Source organism: Pieris napi, chromosome 9 (assembly GCF_905475465.1).
Source record: "Pieris napi chromosome 9, ilPieNapi1.2, whole genome shotgun sequence".
Lineage (NCBI taxonomy): Eukaryota > Metazoa > Arthropoda > Insecta > Lepidoptera > Pieridae > Pieris > Pieris napi.
This window is the reverse complement of record NC_062242.1, coordinates 4279536-4296853: the sequence shown is the minus strand read 5'-3', so window position 1 is coordinate 4296853 and position 17318 is coordinate 4279536. Positions and strand designations below refer to the sequence as shown.

At 34.1% G+C, this 17318-nt stretch overlaps 2 protein-coding genes across 3 annotated transcripts; one reads left to right on the top strand and one right to left on the bottom strand.

Moving 5' to 3' along the window:
- Positions 1–976: 976 nt before the first annotated feature.
- Positions 977–8976, bottom strand: LOC125052526 (tetraspanin-10-like). Its single transcript, XM_047653423.1, has 5 exons — positions 8654–8976; positions 7964–8317; positions 7674–7820; positions 2363–2670; positions 977–2324 (listed from the first exon to the last, which is right to left on the bottom strand). Exons 1-4 carry the CDS (start codon positions 8717–8719, stop codon positions 2440–2442), a joined length of 798 nt encoding a protein of 265 aa, XP_047509379.1. The 5' UTR covers positions 8720–8976; the 3' UTR covers positions 977–2324; positions 2363–2439.
- Positions 8977–9422: 446 nt separating this feature from the next.
- Positions 9423–16542, top strand: LOC125052559. 2 transcript variants are annotated; one of them, XM_047653475.1, is made up of 7 exons: positions 9423–9565; positions 9751–9871; positions 10469–10674; positions 13556–13829; positions 14092–14344; positions 15183–15724; positions 16269–16542. In XM_047653475.1, exons 1-7 carry the CDS (start codon positions 9489–9491, stop codon positions 16392–16394), a joined length of 1599 nt encoding a protein of 532 aa, XP_047509431.1. In that variant the 5' UTR covers positions 9423–9488; the 3' UTR covers positions 16395–16542. The 2 variants fall into 2 exon arrangements, with proteins under 2 accessions (XP_047509431.1, XP_047509432.1); XM_047653476.1 differs by having other exon boundaries at positions 9443–9579.
- Positions 16543–17318: the final 776 nt, after the last annotated feature.

The window sequence follows — 17318 nt, the reverse complement described above, 5'->3', positions numbered from 1 at the left end:
AGTTGTATTATTTCATTATCTGCGATTCGAATTTAGCCTATATATCGTTGTATCTCCAAGATAATGGTAATAAATATGTAGTAACCAGTGCAATAAGTTGAAGTGTTTTTAAAAATACTATTGTCATCAGATATATCATAACACCGATTATATTATATAATTCATACTACAAACTTAAGTCGACTCTCGACAATTTGAAACTCAAGGGACCAGAGATAAATTTCAAATTATCAAGAGTTCAAAATAACAAGTGTTTGAATAACCACGAGGGGGAGGGGCGACTGAAGGAAATAAGAATTTGATCAAAATTTGTTACTTATTATTTCTATATTCTTATTATGTATTAACAATTATTATAACACTTATTCACAAATTTTTATCAAGACAAGTCTGTGCATGTATGTAAACAAACGACAGGTATGTGCATGATAAACGCTTCATATTATAGAGAGTAGGGAAGACCGGATTTCAAATTATCGCATGTTGGCAAGATAATACTTTTTCAACTTCAAATTACCGAAGGGACCAATTATCATTGATTTTATTCAAATTATCGAGAGATTCAAATTAACGAGTGTCAAATTATCGAGAGTCGACGTATATATTTTTGTATTAAATGCAAGTAATGTAAGCGCCTAATATTTTATACAACGCAATAACACGCTAGATGTTTTCGAAAATAAATCGCCTCTGTAATAACATATTCTGAGTAACGTTTAACTTAGGTTCAATTTGCATGTTAGCTGATCTAACATGACATCATTTTCATATTTTCCGACACGCGATGGAATATCAATTGAGTTCCAGACGTCACGAAAGTTAAATGAAATGTCCAATTAACAGGCGCCATATGTACTTCTTTGTAGGTTATATTAAAAGTATTATTTGCATTGTTAAAAGGAAAGTTGTCTTTAAGTTTGGTATAGGATGAAAAATAATAGTATCGCAATATATAAGAAGTAAAGAAACAAACACAACACTTTTTGTTCATTTATTTTAAGACACCGAACACAACAATAAATATAACTAAGAATACATGGCACCAGATGATGGTATACCTTAAATTAATTTATCGCTCTTATCCTGAGATTCGGGAGTGAGTGGAAATGCTATAGACTATAGACCATGAAATAGACAACAATAGCTACCATTATTATTATCAATATTATTGTAAAAAAAAACACATGGAATATCAAAATGAAGTAGTCTTAACTGAATCAGTCGAAGTACTGTTTTCGTACTTGTTAAAAATTAAACTCTAAAGTAATTCAACAATCTTACAAATAAGCTATATTTAAAAAAAAAAACAAAAATTTGTACTCAAACGATACATCGAGAACGTGTACAGACACACACAAATATTTATTATATATAAAAAATCAGTCAATAAATGGCAGTGTAATGGACACACTTGCGAGTAAAATTACTACAGTACTCAAAGTCGTTCATTAAAGGTTAACAAATTATACATAGATAGATGATAAAAAGTGCTCTGAATGCCCTATTCTTCTTTACATCAGACATTAACTAATCAGTAATTAAACTTTACATTTGTAATAATAAAAAAAATCTACCATTACAGATAATTTAATGGACGACTCTGAGTGTGTTCGTTATGGAATCATGGTTGAATACCTTATTTAAAAAACTTTAAACAAAAACAGATCCGTGAACTGAGATAAGACATCGTTTAGTTTGTACCTATATAATATGTTGTTCAAAAGTATTTTTAAATATAAAGATTATTGTATAAGAACTACGTCTAACATTAAAACTACACACGTTTTGGTTAATGCCTTACATCAATAAACTTAATTATAATTTATTTTAATATAAATAAATTATGTTTGTGAATATAAAAACTTTGTCATGACTTAGATAGTATTATGTTTAGTTACCTACAAATATGAATATTTTTCATGGTATGGTGCTTTTAAATGCTAATTTTATTGGTCCAAGATCCCGCCAGAGATTCTTATTTTCTCATCATATACCATATGTTTAAGTTGTAAGAAAATATTTGGGATCTCGCTCTATAATATCACTACGTTCACATGTGTGTGTGCTCAGTTTCATAGACTACTGAATAAAACTAATTATAATAGGAACAAAATAAATGCATTGTGACGGTGGGTAGAGTGTCTATGCTATACACACTAAAGTCGCTCAACGACTGAAAACATATTAAAATAATATCTTACAATAACTGTTTGTAATCAATAAGTGTTTATAAACCCTGTTGTTCTCAATTCCACTTGTATTAAACAAGGTTTTATTATTATGATAATTAAGGTTTTATCAGTCCGAGTACGGGTTGTATGACGGGTGAAAACGCCCCTCGAGCGCAGTCACATTTCTATAGTAATTCGTGGAGTATAAGTTTGTACGTTAGTTGTAAAAACGTCTGAGTATAGTACATACGCCAGTGTAACAGTTGCCTTACGCTTTATAGTTGTGCGAGGGATGTGCGCGGAGAGTAAGGGCAAGCGCGAGCAGGAGCGACAGCGCATGGGCAACGAGAAGCGTGGCCGCGGCGAGCAGAGGCGCGCGAGCAGCGTTGGCTAGAGTAGTCAAAACGCGGCCCCCGCACCCCGCCGCGTGTAGCCCTACGCCGCCTCCGGACGCTGCTGGTACCCGGCGCGCTACGTCGCAGGCCGGAACCGCCCCATCCTCAAACAAAAATATACAATTCAGTCAAAACGTAATGGAGACTTTGCAGATAGAGAATCGACGTGACGACTGTGAGAACTAATATATGTAGTTGTTATTTGCTACATATTTATTATTTATTGGAAAATATATGTGTACTTATAATATTTGTATGTTAACTATCAATATGATTACTGTGAACTACAATGACGTAACAGTGTGGTCCACAGACAAAAACGGTAATATTAGCACTGTACTGGTAACAATAGACCTAAATTCCCGAACGACGCGACGGTTTTCTCTCTGTATTATCTCTAAGGAAGACATATATAGAATGCCTATGTATTGTACTCGTAAATTTTATACAATTTCGTGGAAAATATTATTGAAATAATAATTCTTAATTTATCCAAATTTATCCTAGGAGCAGCATATTAAACAAGTTAGCCGCATATACCGATGCCTCAAGAATAACTCAATGTCTTTTCAAATTCTTCCCAATAGCGCTAAAATCTCACTGGCACCTCTCTCCTTCTACCATTACTAGACTACTCTGATTTTTGCTCTTCTGATCTTAATGAGGAATTGCTTAATAAACTGGTATCCAAATATCTGTATACGTTTCGTATTTGGTTTAATAAAGTACCACCACATCTCTGTAAGGGGCTTGGCTGGTTAACCATTCGTCAGCAGCGTGATTCTGACGCTCTCCATCTCTTATCTCTCAATCTTTCCATCCTCTTCTAAAACTCCTCCAGAACGATTTTAAGTTCATGGGAGCTCATAGCTATAGCCTACGCTTTTCTGAAAACTAAATCCTTGAAATCCCATCACATAACTCTTCCTTTTTCTCGGCGAGTCCTTTTGGAAATCCTATGGAATTTTCATTTAAATCTCTGCAGTACAAGCCTATACATATATGTATCCCTTAATTTCTTACTAATTAAAACTAACTGAAATTATCGTGATTTATGTGTTCTTTGTATTGTCTTTTCATTGTCTACATGTTTTGTTTTATTCTTATGACTAATTTGACACTCACGTCATTTAATTTAATTTTTCTTTACAATGGTTGCCTGGAAGAGAAAGCTTGAAAGCTATAGGGCCGCCTGTTGCCCTCCTTATTATTTATTTTATTTTAATTGTACTGATTTCTTGGCAACGAAGTGTATATAAATTTTGTTTACGGATATAAGTAGCAAAAGGAATAAAAATTGCGATTTTTTAAAACAAGCATTGCTACACGCCAACGCAAACTTGGGTTTCACAATTATAAATATATAATCGCGTCAAAGATACTGAATTTTATTCAATAAATATTGTAAGCCCATATTTTCTAAAAATAGCTTGACAGCTCTTGAAACATGTTGTTTGATTAATGTTCTATAATAAGCCTATTTATCGTATTATTCAAACAAAATAAATATAATTGACATAAATAAATTGTCATTTGTTGATAACAGCTTTTTTTTAAGAAAGGATAGATTGTTTCTATCTAAATTTGGTAAAAAACAATTAGCAGTAACGCTAAGCTTTTATTTACTAACTTCAGCCAAGAACTTGGCTGCTAAATCTGCTTTATTTGAGCAGTCTTCTATTATTAGGTTAGACAATGCCTTTATACAGCAGCAGAGTTCCAACAGTGCTCCCTTGGAGCAAATTAGTCATGAAATAGTTGCCCCTATTGAGCAATCTAACTATGATGCACATAAATGCTTGTCCCAAATTAAATATTTAAATTAAATAATAAGACAACAGAGAAGGCCTCTAGCAACCTTAAAATAGTACACCAGAATATACAAGGTTTTTCTGGAAAGAATCTAGAAATCTCTTTGTTTTTAAACAGTCAGAATATCCATGTATTATGTCTCACAGAGCATTGGTTAAAAAAAAATGAATTATTAGATTGTATTGAAAATTATAAAATTGTTAGTGCATTTACTAGGGAATGTGCAATTAGAGGTGGGTCATTAATAATGTTACAAAACAATATCAAATATAAAGAAAGATTAGACATAATAAAACATTCCATTGAACAAACGATAGAAATTTCTTGTGTGGAATTTGAACAATTTATAATTGTGTGTGTATACAGACCCCCTTCTGGAAGCTACGATCTGTTTGAGTCTTCTATGGAAAATGTTCTTAATATTATAAGTAAAAATAACAAAAAGATGGTTGTCTGTGGGGATTTCAATTTAAATATTTTAGTTTCTAGTACATATACAAGTAGATTTACTAATTTATTTGGGTCGTTCAATCTACAATATTCTTTCTTTGAACCAACTAGGATTACCCCCCTATCAGCTACCTGCTTGGATAACATTTTTTCTGATTGCGTTTTATATGAAAAATGTATTGTTAACTGGGTGGATTCAGATCATAGTGGACAAAAAATCATTGTTGAGCGCCATAGGGTTAATCAAGACATAAAAATTACTTTTAGGCCAATAACGGACAAACGCTTAAAGGTTTTTGAAAATAATATTAAGAATAAACTTAGGTTTCTTAAAAATTCAAATGATGCTAATGAGCAATACGAATATTTATGTCAACAAATAAGCATAGAATTTGCTAGCATATTTAAACAAAAAACTGTTTCTTTAAACTCTAAAATGAAATTCTGTGACTGGGCCACACCAGGTATTTACGTTAGTAGAAGAAAATTGTATGATCTATATTATGAAAAGTCTATTTCTACTGAGCAGTCGCTTATAAACTATGTCAGAAATTATTCAAAAATATTTAAAAAAGTTTGTAATATAGCAAAGGCAAATTATTTGAGTAATAAAATAAAAAAATCGGACAATAAAATTAAGACCACTTGGAACATTATTAATCAAGAAACTGGTAAAACTTCATTTAAAGATAGCTCTTTTGAAATTAATATTAATGGCAAAATTATAAAAAAAGATGCAGCGGTCGCAAATGCTATGGAGTCCTTTTTCTCTGAAATCCCTGCAAGAATCACTAGTAAACTGAATTCATCTACGCAATTCGCGCTTTCACTTTTAACGTCTAGCACAAATAAAAATAGTAGTGCATTCGATTTTCATAAAATTAACACGGATTCTATTGTAAAGGCATTTAGATCGTTGAATAAGAAGAAAACAGAAGATCTATGGGGAATATCAGTAGCTGTAATAGCACCAATAATTGGAAATATTTCTCCTTATCTAACGATTATTTTTAATAGATGTATCGATGATGGGGTTTTTCCCAATCTCATGAAATATAGTAAAATTATTCCTTTATTTAAGCCTGGAGACAAATCGGACCCCACGAATTTCCGCCCTATATCAATTTTACCAACTCTAAGTAAAATATTTGAAAAAATTATTCATAATCAATTGCTTTCACATTTTAGATTAAATAAACTATTTCATGATAGACAATTCGGTTTTACTAAGGGTAGATGTAGTACGGATGCGGGTGTGGAGCTCATGAAGCAAATATTCGATGCCTGGGAAAATAAACAGGATGCTTTAGCTGTCTTCTGTGACCTGTCCAAGGCTTTTGACTGTGTAGAGCATAAAACATTATTGGGAAAATTACAGTATTATGGCGTCTCAGCAAACTCAATAAAAATAATAAATTCATACTTGAGTGACCGATTACAAAAAGTGGTTATAAATAAAGCAGAGTCTTTAGGAGCTCCTATTCTCATGGGTGTGCCTCAGGGGTCGATATTGGGGCCGTTGCTCTTTCTTATCTACATAAATGACCTGCCATTTTATATAAATAACTTATGTGAAACGGTATTATTTGCAGATGATACATCTCTTATTTTTAAAATCAGTAGGAACGCAATAAATTTTGACGAGGTAAATGATGCCCTTTCCCGAGTTATGTGTTGGTTTACTTATAATAACTTGTTACTAAATTCTAATAAAACAAAATGTATTAGATTTTCTTTGCCTAACGTAAAACAGGTCAGTACAAACATTAATATTAATGAGGAAATAATTCAATGTATTGATTCAACTGTATTTTTAGGGATCACTCTAGATTCTCGTTTGCAATGGAAGCCCCATATTACAAATCTATCGGCAAGACTTAGTTCGGCTGCTTTTGCGATAAGAAAGATTAGATGGATGTCTGATGTCGAAACGGCGAGGCTTGTATACTTCAGTTACTTCCATAGTGTTATGACATATGGTATGTATATTGTTGTGGGGCTCAGCGGCCGATATTCAAGATATTTTTGTTTTACAAAAAAGAGCAATACGCGCTATATATAAATTAAAACCGCGTGACTCGCTAAGAGAATTATTTAAAGAGATTGGTATTTTAACAGTTGCCTCCCAATATGTGTATGAAAATATTATGTACGTTTATAAAAACATTAATAAATTTATAAAGCGCAGTGACTGTCACAATTTAAACACAAGAAGTAGGAATAGACTTGATTTTCCAGCTTTCAGACTTCATAAAACTGCTCACTCATTTATGGGGAAATGTATACAGATATTTAACAAGATTCCGGACCGTGTAACCAAACTTCCGATACATGAGTTTAAGCTTTGCATCAAGAAAATCCTAACAAAGGGAGGATATTACACTGTTCGGGAATTTATAGACGATGACAATGTGTGGGCACTAGTGCCGCTGTAAGATGGGGAGTTGACATGCATAAGAGTACAAATTGTACCTAAATGATTAAATGACTTATTATTATTATTATTATTATCAAACTAAAAAACAAAACCACAGATTTCTTTTCATAATAATTCTTAGTGCAAAGTTCTATAAACATGTCTCGCAATATTTTTTATAGTCAACACAAGAATCACCAAGCCAAATTTCCTGATTTCAATTTCATTATCTAAGACAATAAAGTGACACAAACCATCAAGTTTCAAGTTTCTAATAGCAGACCTATAATTATAATTATTTTGTATTAATCTAGCTATTAATTATTGTGCTTTTTGAGTAGAGCATGTTGCATATTTATTAGTTATGTAAGGATATAACAATGAAAAACTCTTTAGTAATCTGTAAAACGCGTAAGTATGTATACTTACGATGCAGCAAGAAGGCGGCACATAGTAGTAGGCGGGCTCAGCTGCAACGCTAAGATCAAGTGCCGCTGCTCCGGGCTCCAAGCCAGCCCCTGCTGCCCATGCAGACTGCTGCCAGTCACGAGGACTAGAGGCCCCACAGCACTCCAACTGCAATACACACGCTAAAAATTTACAAATACTTTTCTCATCGCATAAATAATAACTTAATCATCAATAAGGATTTGCAACAATTTTTATTTGAAACTGTTACTACGCATGTATATGGTCTAGTTTTGATAGTGAGTACTAACCCCTGATTGTATCGCGTCGATGATCTGCGTGCGTGCCGGCAGCACACCGTAGTCATGCACCACTGTGTGGTGTAACCGATCAGCGAGTGCAGCACGCAGCTGCGGCAAATGGGCGGCACCCCACCAGGCTGCTGCCCCCTCAGCTACTGCACTCAATGCTAGCAATGCGAAACTGGCCGCTAGCAATGATGCCGAGCCCCGCACAGCCCCAGCCAGTGCTGCTATGGCTCCCAATGTCAATACAGCACCCCAGGCAGCAAGTGCACACAGGCCAGCTTTCCCAGATCCTGTCTCACTGCCACGGCCATCCCACAAGGCCCATGCTGCAAACGAACACACCCCAACACCAACACACTGAAAACATTATGATATATTATTATTTATATTTATCATGTTCAAATTAAATGTATAAGATACGATAAGTGCAATAAATTTTCTTAAGTTGTGATAGCTGAAGAACACTTCAGAATAACTAATGGAAAGTATTAAATTATTTTATAATAATATTATAGATATAGTAAAGAATCATCACTTGTCTTAAAAACACTACTGTAGACAATTAATATACTAATAAAAATGTGAAACCACTTTCCAAACACATACTTGAAATATCCAACAACCATCGGTTTGACAAACAGAATTTCGAAAGCTTCTATATCAAAACTAAAAAAGCTTAATCGACATACGTACCAAAAAAATTACATTGAAAAGGATTAGCAAGCACTTCATTAGGGAGTAACACCGAGACAAACTCATGTTTGATTGTAAAGCGTTCTCTCAAATCCTCAAAGTCCTAAATAAATATGTAAACAAAAATATAGTTTACAATGCAACTCCAATGAACTGAAGCGTTTAGGTATTCTTAATTGATGAAACTCATACAGAAAATTACAGATACTGGTGTAAGTAAAACGTGTAAGTTATATATAGCATTAATATTTGAAGTGATTTTGTATGTAGGTGATTTATATTATTAATGTATCAAATTTTGATTTCGAAATAAATATTATTAAATATTAACTATTATTTAACTCAAGATTCACAGTGTCACAGATTAGGATTTAGGAAGAATATTGACTTTTCACTATTCTGTATTCATTGTTAGTATTTCTCCCAAGTCCCTGCTTTTGTTATGATTGCAGCCTTGCAGCATTGAACAGGTTCTAAAAAAATCTAAATTCAGGTACCCATACAAGATTAAAATTAAGTTTACATTACATATTTGAATGGAAAGTAAAAAAGTCATCGTGTAAAATATTAAAATGAAAAAAAAATGCAGATAAAATCAGACACAAATTGAGGTTTCCAAATTAATACGCTGTTTACTTCTTTATTTTTATATATTATTCACTAAATTATTAACCATTATTTTAAAATAATGAACAAAAATATTTACATACATAGCTGAAAAACATATTTCACCTCTGTGGCACGAACAAAAGCGCGAACGAACAGCGAACATGACTACCATAGAGTAACATTCGTCCAAACATGTAACATGAAAATCTCATATGAAAACAAATAAATGGCCACCGTTTGCATTGCCTTTTTCCTAATCACACAATTTTATTGTAATAAAATGGACGCAGATCCCGAAGAAAGGTTAGATTTTATAGGTAAAAGCGTATTGCGCTCATAAATTTTTAAGTTGTGATCAAAGCCTTGATGAAAATTAAAATAGGCCTGACAGAGTGTTTCGCGCCACTTGCCCTAGTGATAACATAGTGTTATGTCTGCAATTTCAAAGCTATCAAGGGATGTTTTCAATAGAAGTGCATTGTTTTCAGAGAAATATCAAGAAAACAAAAACGTTGGAGCATGAATTCGCAGAGGCTAGAACAAATAGTTGCGGAGCTGATGAAGCCCATCAGCGATATCCGCCGCAATTTCGACACGGACCTAAGCGCGGTAACTAAGCGGTCTCGCCGCGCCAATAAAGCTTTATCTAGTATCTTATTAGAAAAATGCAATGAAGAACTTATTTCCCCGATTTCTTTAAATTATTCGATAACTTTTAGCTGTTTCATACATCAGTTTTTGTTCTGATATCCATATAAATATAAAAAAATTATTTAAATTTTGCATATCCTGTAAATACAAAACAAAAACATAACTAAATACTTGATTTATACAAAAATATTGGAATTAAATTATAGCTCTTGTTCGCTTACCTTAATTATTATAACAAGTTGTTAGACCTCTGCTTCAAAACTAAAACAATTCCTTGTTTTCTTTTAACTTAAAACCTTATCAGAAGTGATTTGCAAGTTCAATCCCTATTTTTTTAGGCATCCACTCCAATTTCACTAGTCTTTATGTTGTAGTACAAAGTTATATATTCAATCTATCAAAGAGACCAACCAACGCAAACATATATTCTCTCAAATAAGTGTGGTTAACCAAACTACCTATTCAGCTTCATAACATTGTAGTTATAAGTGTCAGTCTAAGCTTTACTGCTACAAATATTAACATCAAGAGGTTTAAAAGTGATATATCTTACAGTTGTTGGAGGAATACCTGACGGAGGCGGGCTTACATGCCCTGGAAGCATCTGAAGCCGATGAACCCGGACCAGCTGGAGAAGTAGCACCTAACTTTGCAGAAATTGCATTACTACTCCAGCAGTCTGCACACATATACAGTCGGAAAGTTGACTGTCTTTATCAAGATGTTCTGCGTGTCACTGATGCACTGAACAATTCTACCCTGTTAGTATATACTTTAATTCTTATGGTGATTTGTGGCAGACATAAAATTTGGTGTGATCCAGTTATACAACAAAATGATATACCTATATCAAATTCAAGGTTATCAATTTTATATGTATATTTTTTTATTATAATTTTAATTAGTTCCCTAAATTATTACTTATGCCAAATTTATTTTCATGAAAAAATGGATATAAATTAAATTGTATAATTAATACATGCTACTTAGATTTTCCTGTAACAACTATTTTTTTAATAATCTAAAGCGGAAGGCCAGTTTTTGTTAAACAGTATTCAATTATGAAGAAGCTATTTTCAACTTAGTAACAATTGATAACACTACAAGAAGTATTACCAAATGCAAATTGAGTCAACTACTTGACCTTGAGTGAGCTATTATCTTCCTAACAGTCTAAAGTAAATACAAGTGTCTAAAATTTGTGAATGGCATTTTTGTTTTGTAAATGTATTCTAGGTAGATTCAAGATTTCATATTTATTTTAACAATGTAATTCTGTATGCGAGTCATTAAAAGACAGGTTACTCTCATACAAAAAATGTATTTGAGGACTTCTCATAGTTATGCTGACACTTATAGACATGAAATTCGTGTATATGATATAGGAAATATTTAGTTTTTAGAAAGAAATAAAAATAAGTTGATAACAAAACAGCTGTAAATATCTGCTGCGTCATACTAAAATAATACAATGATGGTTAACCTCGATGATGTATTAAAATCTATTTCATAGAAAATTGCGGTAGTATATCTTTCAGATAAATTAACTGGACTGCAAGTGAAATATTCCCCTATTAGCCCGGTCATTTTAGACATAAAAATAGTGATCAAATAAAGAAAATTCCGACAAAGCCAAATTTTCGTAGAGACCTTAGGTTTACCACAAGGAATAAAGTGTCAAAAGTCCCCATAAGTCCCATGTGAGCTTAGGGACTTATTCGGGGTCAAAGGTCAAAATTTTAGGTTTTTTGGGTTTTTCTCGAAAACAGTAAGTTTTATCGAAAAGTACCTCAGAGCAAAGTTGTAGATCTTAAAATTCTCTATAAAAATGGTCTCTATGATTTTTTCTCTAAGACCCACTATTTCCCAGATATTGCGCTTGTAAGGATCATGTTATACATAGTATGCACACATATGCCACGTATATACATATTTAGGTACTCAAGCAAGCAAAAATGCCTACTCGTGTCTCTTTTATGTATACATTATTAGTATAACCTGAGAAGGCGCAGCAACGGACAGAAATATATTCTTCTAAAAGTTTATCAGCTTATCCAAAATGCCAAAACTTTATTTTATTTTTACATGCGATGACCGGATGCGATACTACGGCAGAAATGTTCAGAAGGGGCAAAAATTCAGTATTAAAATTATTTGAAAAAAAAAAATGATTTGATTGACTGCGCAAAAGTATTTACAGAAATTAATTCTTCACCTCAAATACTAATTACTAAAGGAATTCGGTTTCTTCTTGCGGTTTATGGAGCTCCAAAAAAAATTGATTGCGTAGATACGTACAGCTATTTAACATTTGTAAATAATACACGAAACAAAAAGCAAGTACAGCTATCTTGTCTTCCTCCAACATCGGCATCTGCTAGTCAACATTTGTTTCGAGTATACTATCAAGTTCAGACATAGCAAGGCAATGAACTGAACCCTGAAGTCTGGGGTTGGAAATTGATAAATAATACTTTGGAACCGATTCGAACTTTACTACCCCCTGCTCCAGAAAAACTTCTTAACACTATTTTTTGCAATTGCAAGAAAGGTTGTAGTGCCAAATGTGGCTGTAAAAAAGTAGGGTTGCAGTGTTCTCCAGCGTGTACCAATTGCCAAGGTGTCTCTTGCTCAAATGTTCAATTAAATAAAAGAGAGGAAGATTCATGTGATTTTGATGAAGAGACAACTGATTCATCTTCATTTGAACAATTTCTAAGCGCTTATCAACAGGAAGGAGAAGAAGAAGAACAAAAAGAAATTGAAGAAAACATGATTGTTGAAGTTGAATAATATGAAGAGTATGAGTCAGATTAAAGTAATAAAAAAAAGTTTGAACGACAGTTAAACTCAGTAACCCATATCAATAATCTTCATACTATTAAATAATTATTGTTCCTGAAAATAACGTCAGAAAGGTTCGTGGAATAGGCCAACCGGGGATACCACGTTAAAAAAAACGCGCCGAGTACACTACCTCACAGGTGGTGAGGAAATGTGTGCATATTATGTAGAACGTGATTCTTACAAGCGCAATATCTGGGAAATAGTGGGTCTTAGAGAAAAAATCATAGAGACTATTTTTATAGAGAATTTTAAGATCTACAACTTTGCTCTGAGGTACTTTTGGATAAAACTTACCGTTTTCGAGAAAAATCCAAAAAACCTAAAATTTTGACCTTGGACCCCGAATAAGTCCCTAAGCACACATGGGACTGATGGGGACTTTTGACACTTTATTCCTTGTGGTAAACCTAAGGTCTCTACGAAGATTTGGCTTTGTCGGAATTTTCTTTATTTCAATTGTCTAAAATGACCGGGCTATATGCAATATGGTTATGGGATTTCAACTTTATTTTTATTTAAGAATTATTTAATATTTGGTTCGTTGCACTTTCTTTTTTCTTATTTTTAAGCCGTTACCGCAGTTGATCAGTTACCAATAGCAAATTGTAATTGTATTATTAATACAGTAGATACTTTGTAAATCTAATATTTTTTATTCATACTAATACAGACGAACAATCAACAAGTTTATCACGTCGTACATTTTGTCTAGCGTATCAGAAGTTGATAAGTAAAGGAAATGAATGTTGTTTTGTTTTTATCAATATATATTCAAAACAATTCATATTAATTCAGCGAGGACAATCCGGAAGAGGGCGAGGCGGATGTGAGTGGTGGCAGCACGTCAAAACGGAAGGTAGCAGCCGCCGTTGAGGCATTTGAGCCCATACGATTGGAAACTGCTTCATCGGCAAGGCGTGAGGGTACAGTTCGACCGCCTCCCACGTTGCCACGCCTTTACATCGAGCTGGAGCCACGCCCACTGGCACCGGCAGACACGCAGCTCACTGACTACGCTTCTGAACCAATTGGCCTGCTCGCCGACTTCCATGTCGCGTGGAGATTATCGGTAATAGTCTATTCCTTACATTTCACGTTTATATCAAATTACAGTAATTTTTCACATTATTGCTTTATTAAATAACGAATTATTTCCTTTATGTAATCGCGCAGTAGCTAACTCGAGAGATGTAAAAAATGTAATTAACTCGCGTTTATATCCGATAAGGGAGTTTTATTTAAATGTGAATGCTTTTGAGCGGGAATGTTTGAAGACGAACAATCAATAAAAGCTTAGGTTGGAGGTTTTACTTGAAAACATTGTTTCGCAGGGCGGCTTCCTTCTCGAGGAGCTAGAGGAGAGGGCGTCATTGTTGCCGCCGCCGAGCGCGCCGCCACCTAGTGAGCCGCCGCCGTTGACGCTGCCGCAGCTGAGTTTGCCGCCGCCGCCTCCCTCCCCTCTTCTGCCCCCTTCGCCATTCAATTGCTCCACTCCCCTGCCGTCATCCATCAAACGGGAGAGAAAGAGACGGATAGATGTCACCCAGGACTTGGATCCTGGCGCGAAGTTGATTATCAGTGAAGGTATTGTAGTTGTGTATCAGAAATGTTTGTTTCTGAATGTTAGAATAAACGGAAGGTCTGTTGTCATAAAATTTCATGTATCACTTTTATTGGTCAGTTAAGAGATGAAATTTATCTAGAATTAAAAAAAAATCATGTGTCCAATTCACACGTGGTAGAAGTGAAACCTTCAAAAACAAAGTTTTTATAATTAAAATATGTAAATTAGACTTTTTCTCTATCTAAATGTAGGATCTTTTCTTTAAAAAATAATATATTTTAATGTTAAATTTTTATTTATAACTTTAATATCAATCTTTAATTTGGTAAAAACTAAAATAATAAAAGTTTGAAATAAATTCACAAGATCCAACGTGGGAGAAAATGAGATAGGAAGCATTATACAGTGTATAAACTTTTAATTAAGTGTAGTACGAAGTTTTCACTTCAAAAAGTTTCTATAACGAATGATTTGTAAATAAAATTAATAAATAATCTAATTTTATAATTAAACTACTTACTTGACTTACTTATTTTCATCAAATCTGTTTTTTTATTTCAGAAAATGTTCATATACACACTCATTTAAAGTTTATACACTGTATAATGCCTCCTATCTCACTCTCTCTCACGCCAAATCCTATTAATTTATGTATCTGTTTCTTTTTACTGTCGCTTTTTCCGTTGCATCCGGTTTGAAATCACAACGATTCTAAAGAAGTTTCACTTCTAAAAGAGAAGAGATCGAATAAAGATCGCCTCCTTATTATTGAATTATTATAATGTGTACAATGAGTACAACGAATGAAACTAAAAAACCTTTTGCCACCATAAATAATCAAATAAATATTATATCCAGAGGTACTGACAGCGCTGCGCGGCGAAGATATCGAGTTCAGTGTCCCTTCGGGTTGGATCCAGCGGGTGGTAGCGCGGCGTAGTGGGCAGCTGTTAGCTACGCGGTTACGGGTACGCGCGAAAGCTTCGCCGCCCCTTTTCCGGGGCTGGGACAACGCCGCCGCCGACGTCGGGGGTTTCTGCGGCTGGCCCGAGGAAGCCGCACGCTCGGCGCTCAATATGACGCTCGGTGAACTGCGACGAGTACGCCTCCTTGTTCCCGACGAGAGCGACGACGACGGTTTCTTCGAGCAGAGTTCCTCGAGCGACGGCGAGCCGCGTCGGTCACCGGATCCCTCGGCGTCTGACTGGCAGAAATGGCGGGAAGGCATCCTAGCGCGTGCGACGTCGCATGCGCCTGACGTACGGCAAACGGCTGCGCTGGTCCTGCGCTCGGCGCCAGCCGCCCCCGCACCTCCCGCTCCCTTCACGGCGCTGTTACGACATCACTATGGCGCACACGCCACTAAGCCCTCACACCTCATGCTAGCTGCGCTATTCCTGGTACGTCTATAGTTCAGCCTCCTCTCCGTCGGTAGAGGAACTGTTCCAATACCGATTTTTATAATTGAGTAATTAATATTGAAATTGATGATTAGCGCATTGGCACTGTAACAAGAAACCCAAATGACGTCAAGGAACAATTTCTCTCAAAACTGTCATTTGTTGTCTAATTTGATAAGTGGTCTCCAATCATGGATCTATATTATTTTAAAAGGCACACTAACAAAACACATACAAACACTTACAGAGAACACATAACATAGAAAACAAGATACATGCATGTGCATCAATAACAAGTGTGCACAACATTTAAAGGGAAACATTACAATGATGAAGAGAAAATAACTTAAACATTAAAAGTAAAAAAAAAAACAAACTAGATTTAAAAAAATACAATCATGCAATTTACAATTATATATAAAAAATAATAATAATAATAATGTTATTAATAACAAGTATGACCGAAGAAGATGCATAGTCTTCGATGAACAAAATACATTTTCTCTTCTTTCTAATCTTTACGACTAATATCTATTTATTTCAGGCGAATAGCGGCAACATAGAAATCATCCAAGGCGAACCACTGTCTATTAATTCATTTTCGGTACGCGTTATATCCCGAGACGAGTCTTTATACCAACCAGCGCTGGCGCGTGACGCCCCCAGCTGAGACACAAATTAGAATTTACATAAGACAGAATTTTATAAGCTTAAATATTCTTGTACAAAAGCTTGATCTCCATTGAGCAATCTTTTCAGTTCATTTTAGTTGGATATCATGCCTGGGGAAAGAATTACTTATGTTTAAAAGCATAGTATGTGAAAATATAATGCCCGTGGCTAACATTACTTATGGCACTATTTAATAGTGAACATATGGAAATTGTGAGGGCTGTGTATTGGTATCAGAGATGATGTTATTATAAATTTAAGTTATATTTAGTTCCTGTTAAAAATTATGAAGAATATCGTAGAAAAGTCAAAGTCAAATCGTTTATTTCAATTAGACCATCTAAAATGGCACTTTTGAACGTCAAAAAAAAAAAAAATGAAAGTTTCTACATTTTCTATTGGTTTTAAAATGTTGGGAAATATGACAATTAAAAGTCAATATATATACATTTGTATATAACCTTTACCATTTTTTCCACACCAAAGATGAGGAAACGTGTTTCATAGTTGCACTTTCACATACCATAGAACCTATTTTGACTATATGCAAATGGAAAAATATTTTAAATTAATAATACATACACAATGTGTAATAAAATTTGAATACATAATTGGCAAGACAAAGAAACTTGTGCTCGCAAGCTCATAAAGCCTAGGTACTTTATTTGACATTTTGTATGAAGTATATAATTCAATTTAATTTCGGAAAACAAAAATCTAATTGTAAAACTTTAATTTATAAGAAATTGTTATATTATAAGGAATTGTACATAATAAATGTAAATACATTATCATAGCCTGGTTTCTCTACAAAAGGCGATGCGTAGAGTTATTTTTATTTGGACACACAATTAGGCTCAACTCGCATTGGCACCGAGTTAAGGCGACTACATTTTCATTATTAAGGTAAAAATTTGTATTA

Excerpts from the sequence above, each read along its gene's own strand:
- LOC125052559 (XM_047653475.1), top strand. The coding sequence starts at position 9,489 with ATGGCCACCGTTTGCATTGCCTTTTTCCTAATCACACAATTTTATTGT. Across the intron at positions 10,675-13,555 it reads GCACTGAACAATTCTACCCT|CGAGGACAATCCGGAAGAGG; the intron begins GTTAGTATATAC and ends ATATTAATTCAG. Across the intron at positions 13,830-14,091 it reads ATGTCGCGTGGAGATTATCG|GGCGGCTTCCTTCTCGAGGA; the intron begins GTAATAGTCTAT and ends ATTGTTTCGCAG.
- LOC125052526 (XM_047653423.1), bottom strand. The coding sequence starts at position 8,719 with ATGAGTTTGTCTCGGTGTTACTCCCTAATGAAGTGCTTGCTAATCCTT. Across the intron at positions 7,821-7,963 it reads TCGACGCGATACAATCAGGG|TTGGAGTGCTGTGGGGCCTC; the intron begins GTTAGTACTCAC and ends TGTGTATTGCAG. Across the intron at positions 2,671-7,673 it reads TGCCGCCTTCTTGCTGCATC|GATGGGGCGGTTCCGGCCTG; the intron begins GTAAGTATACAT and ends TTTTTGTTTGAG.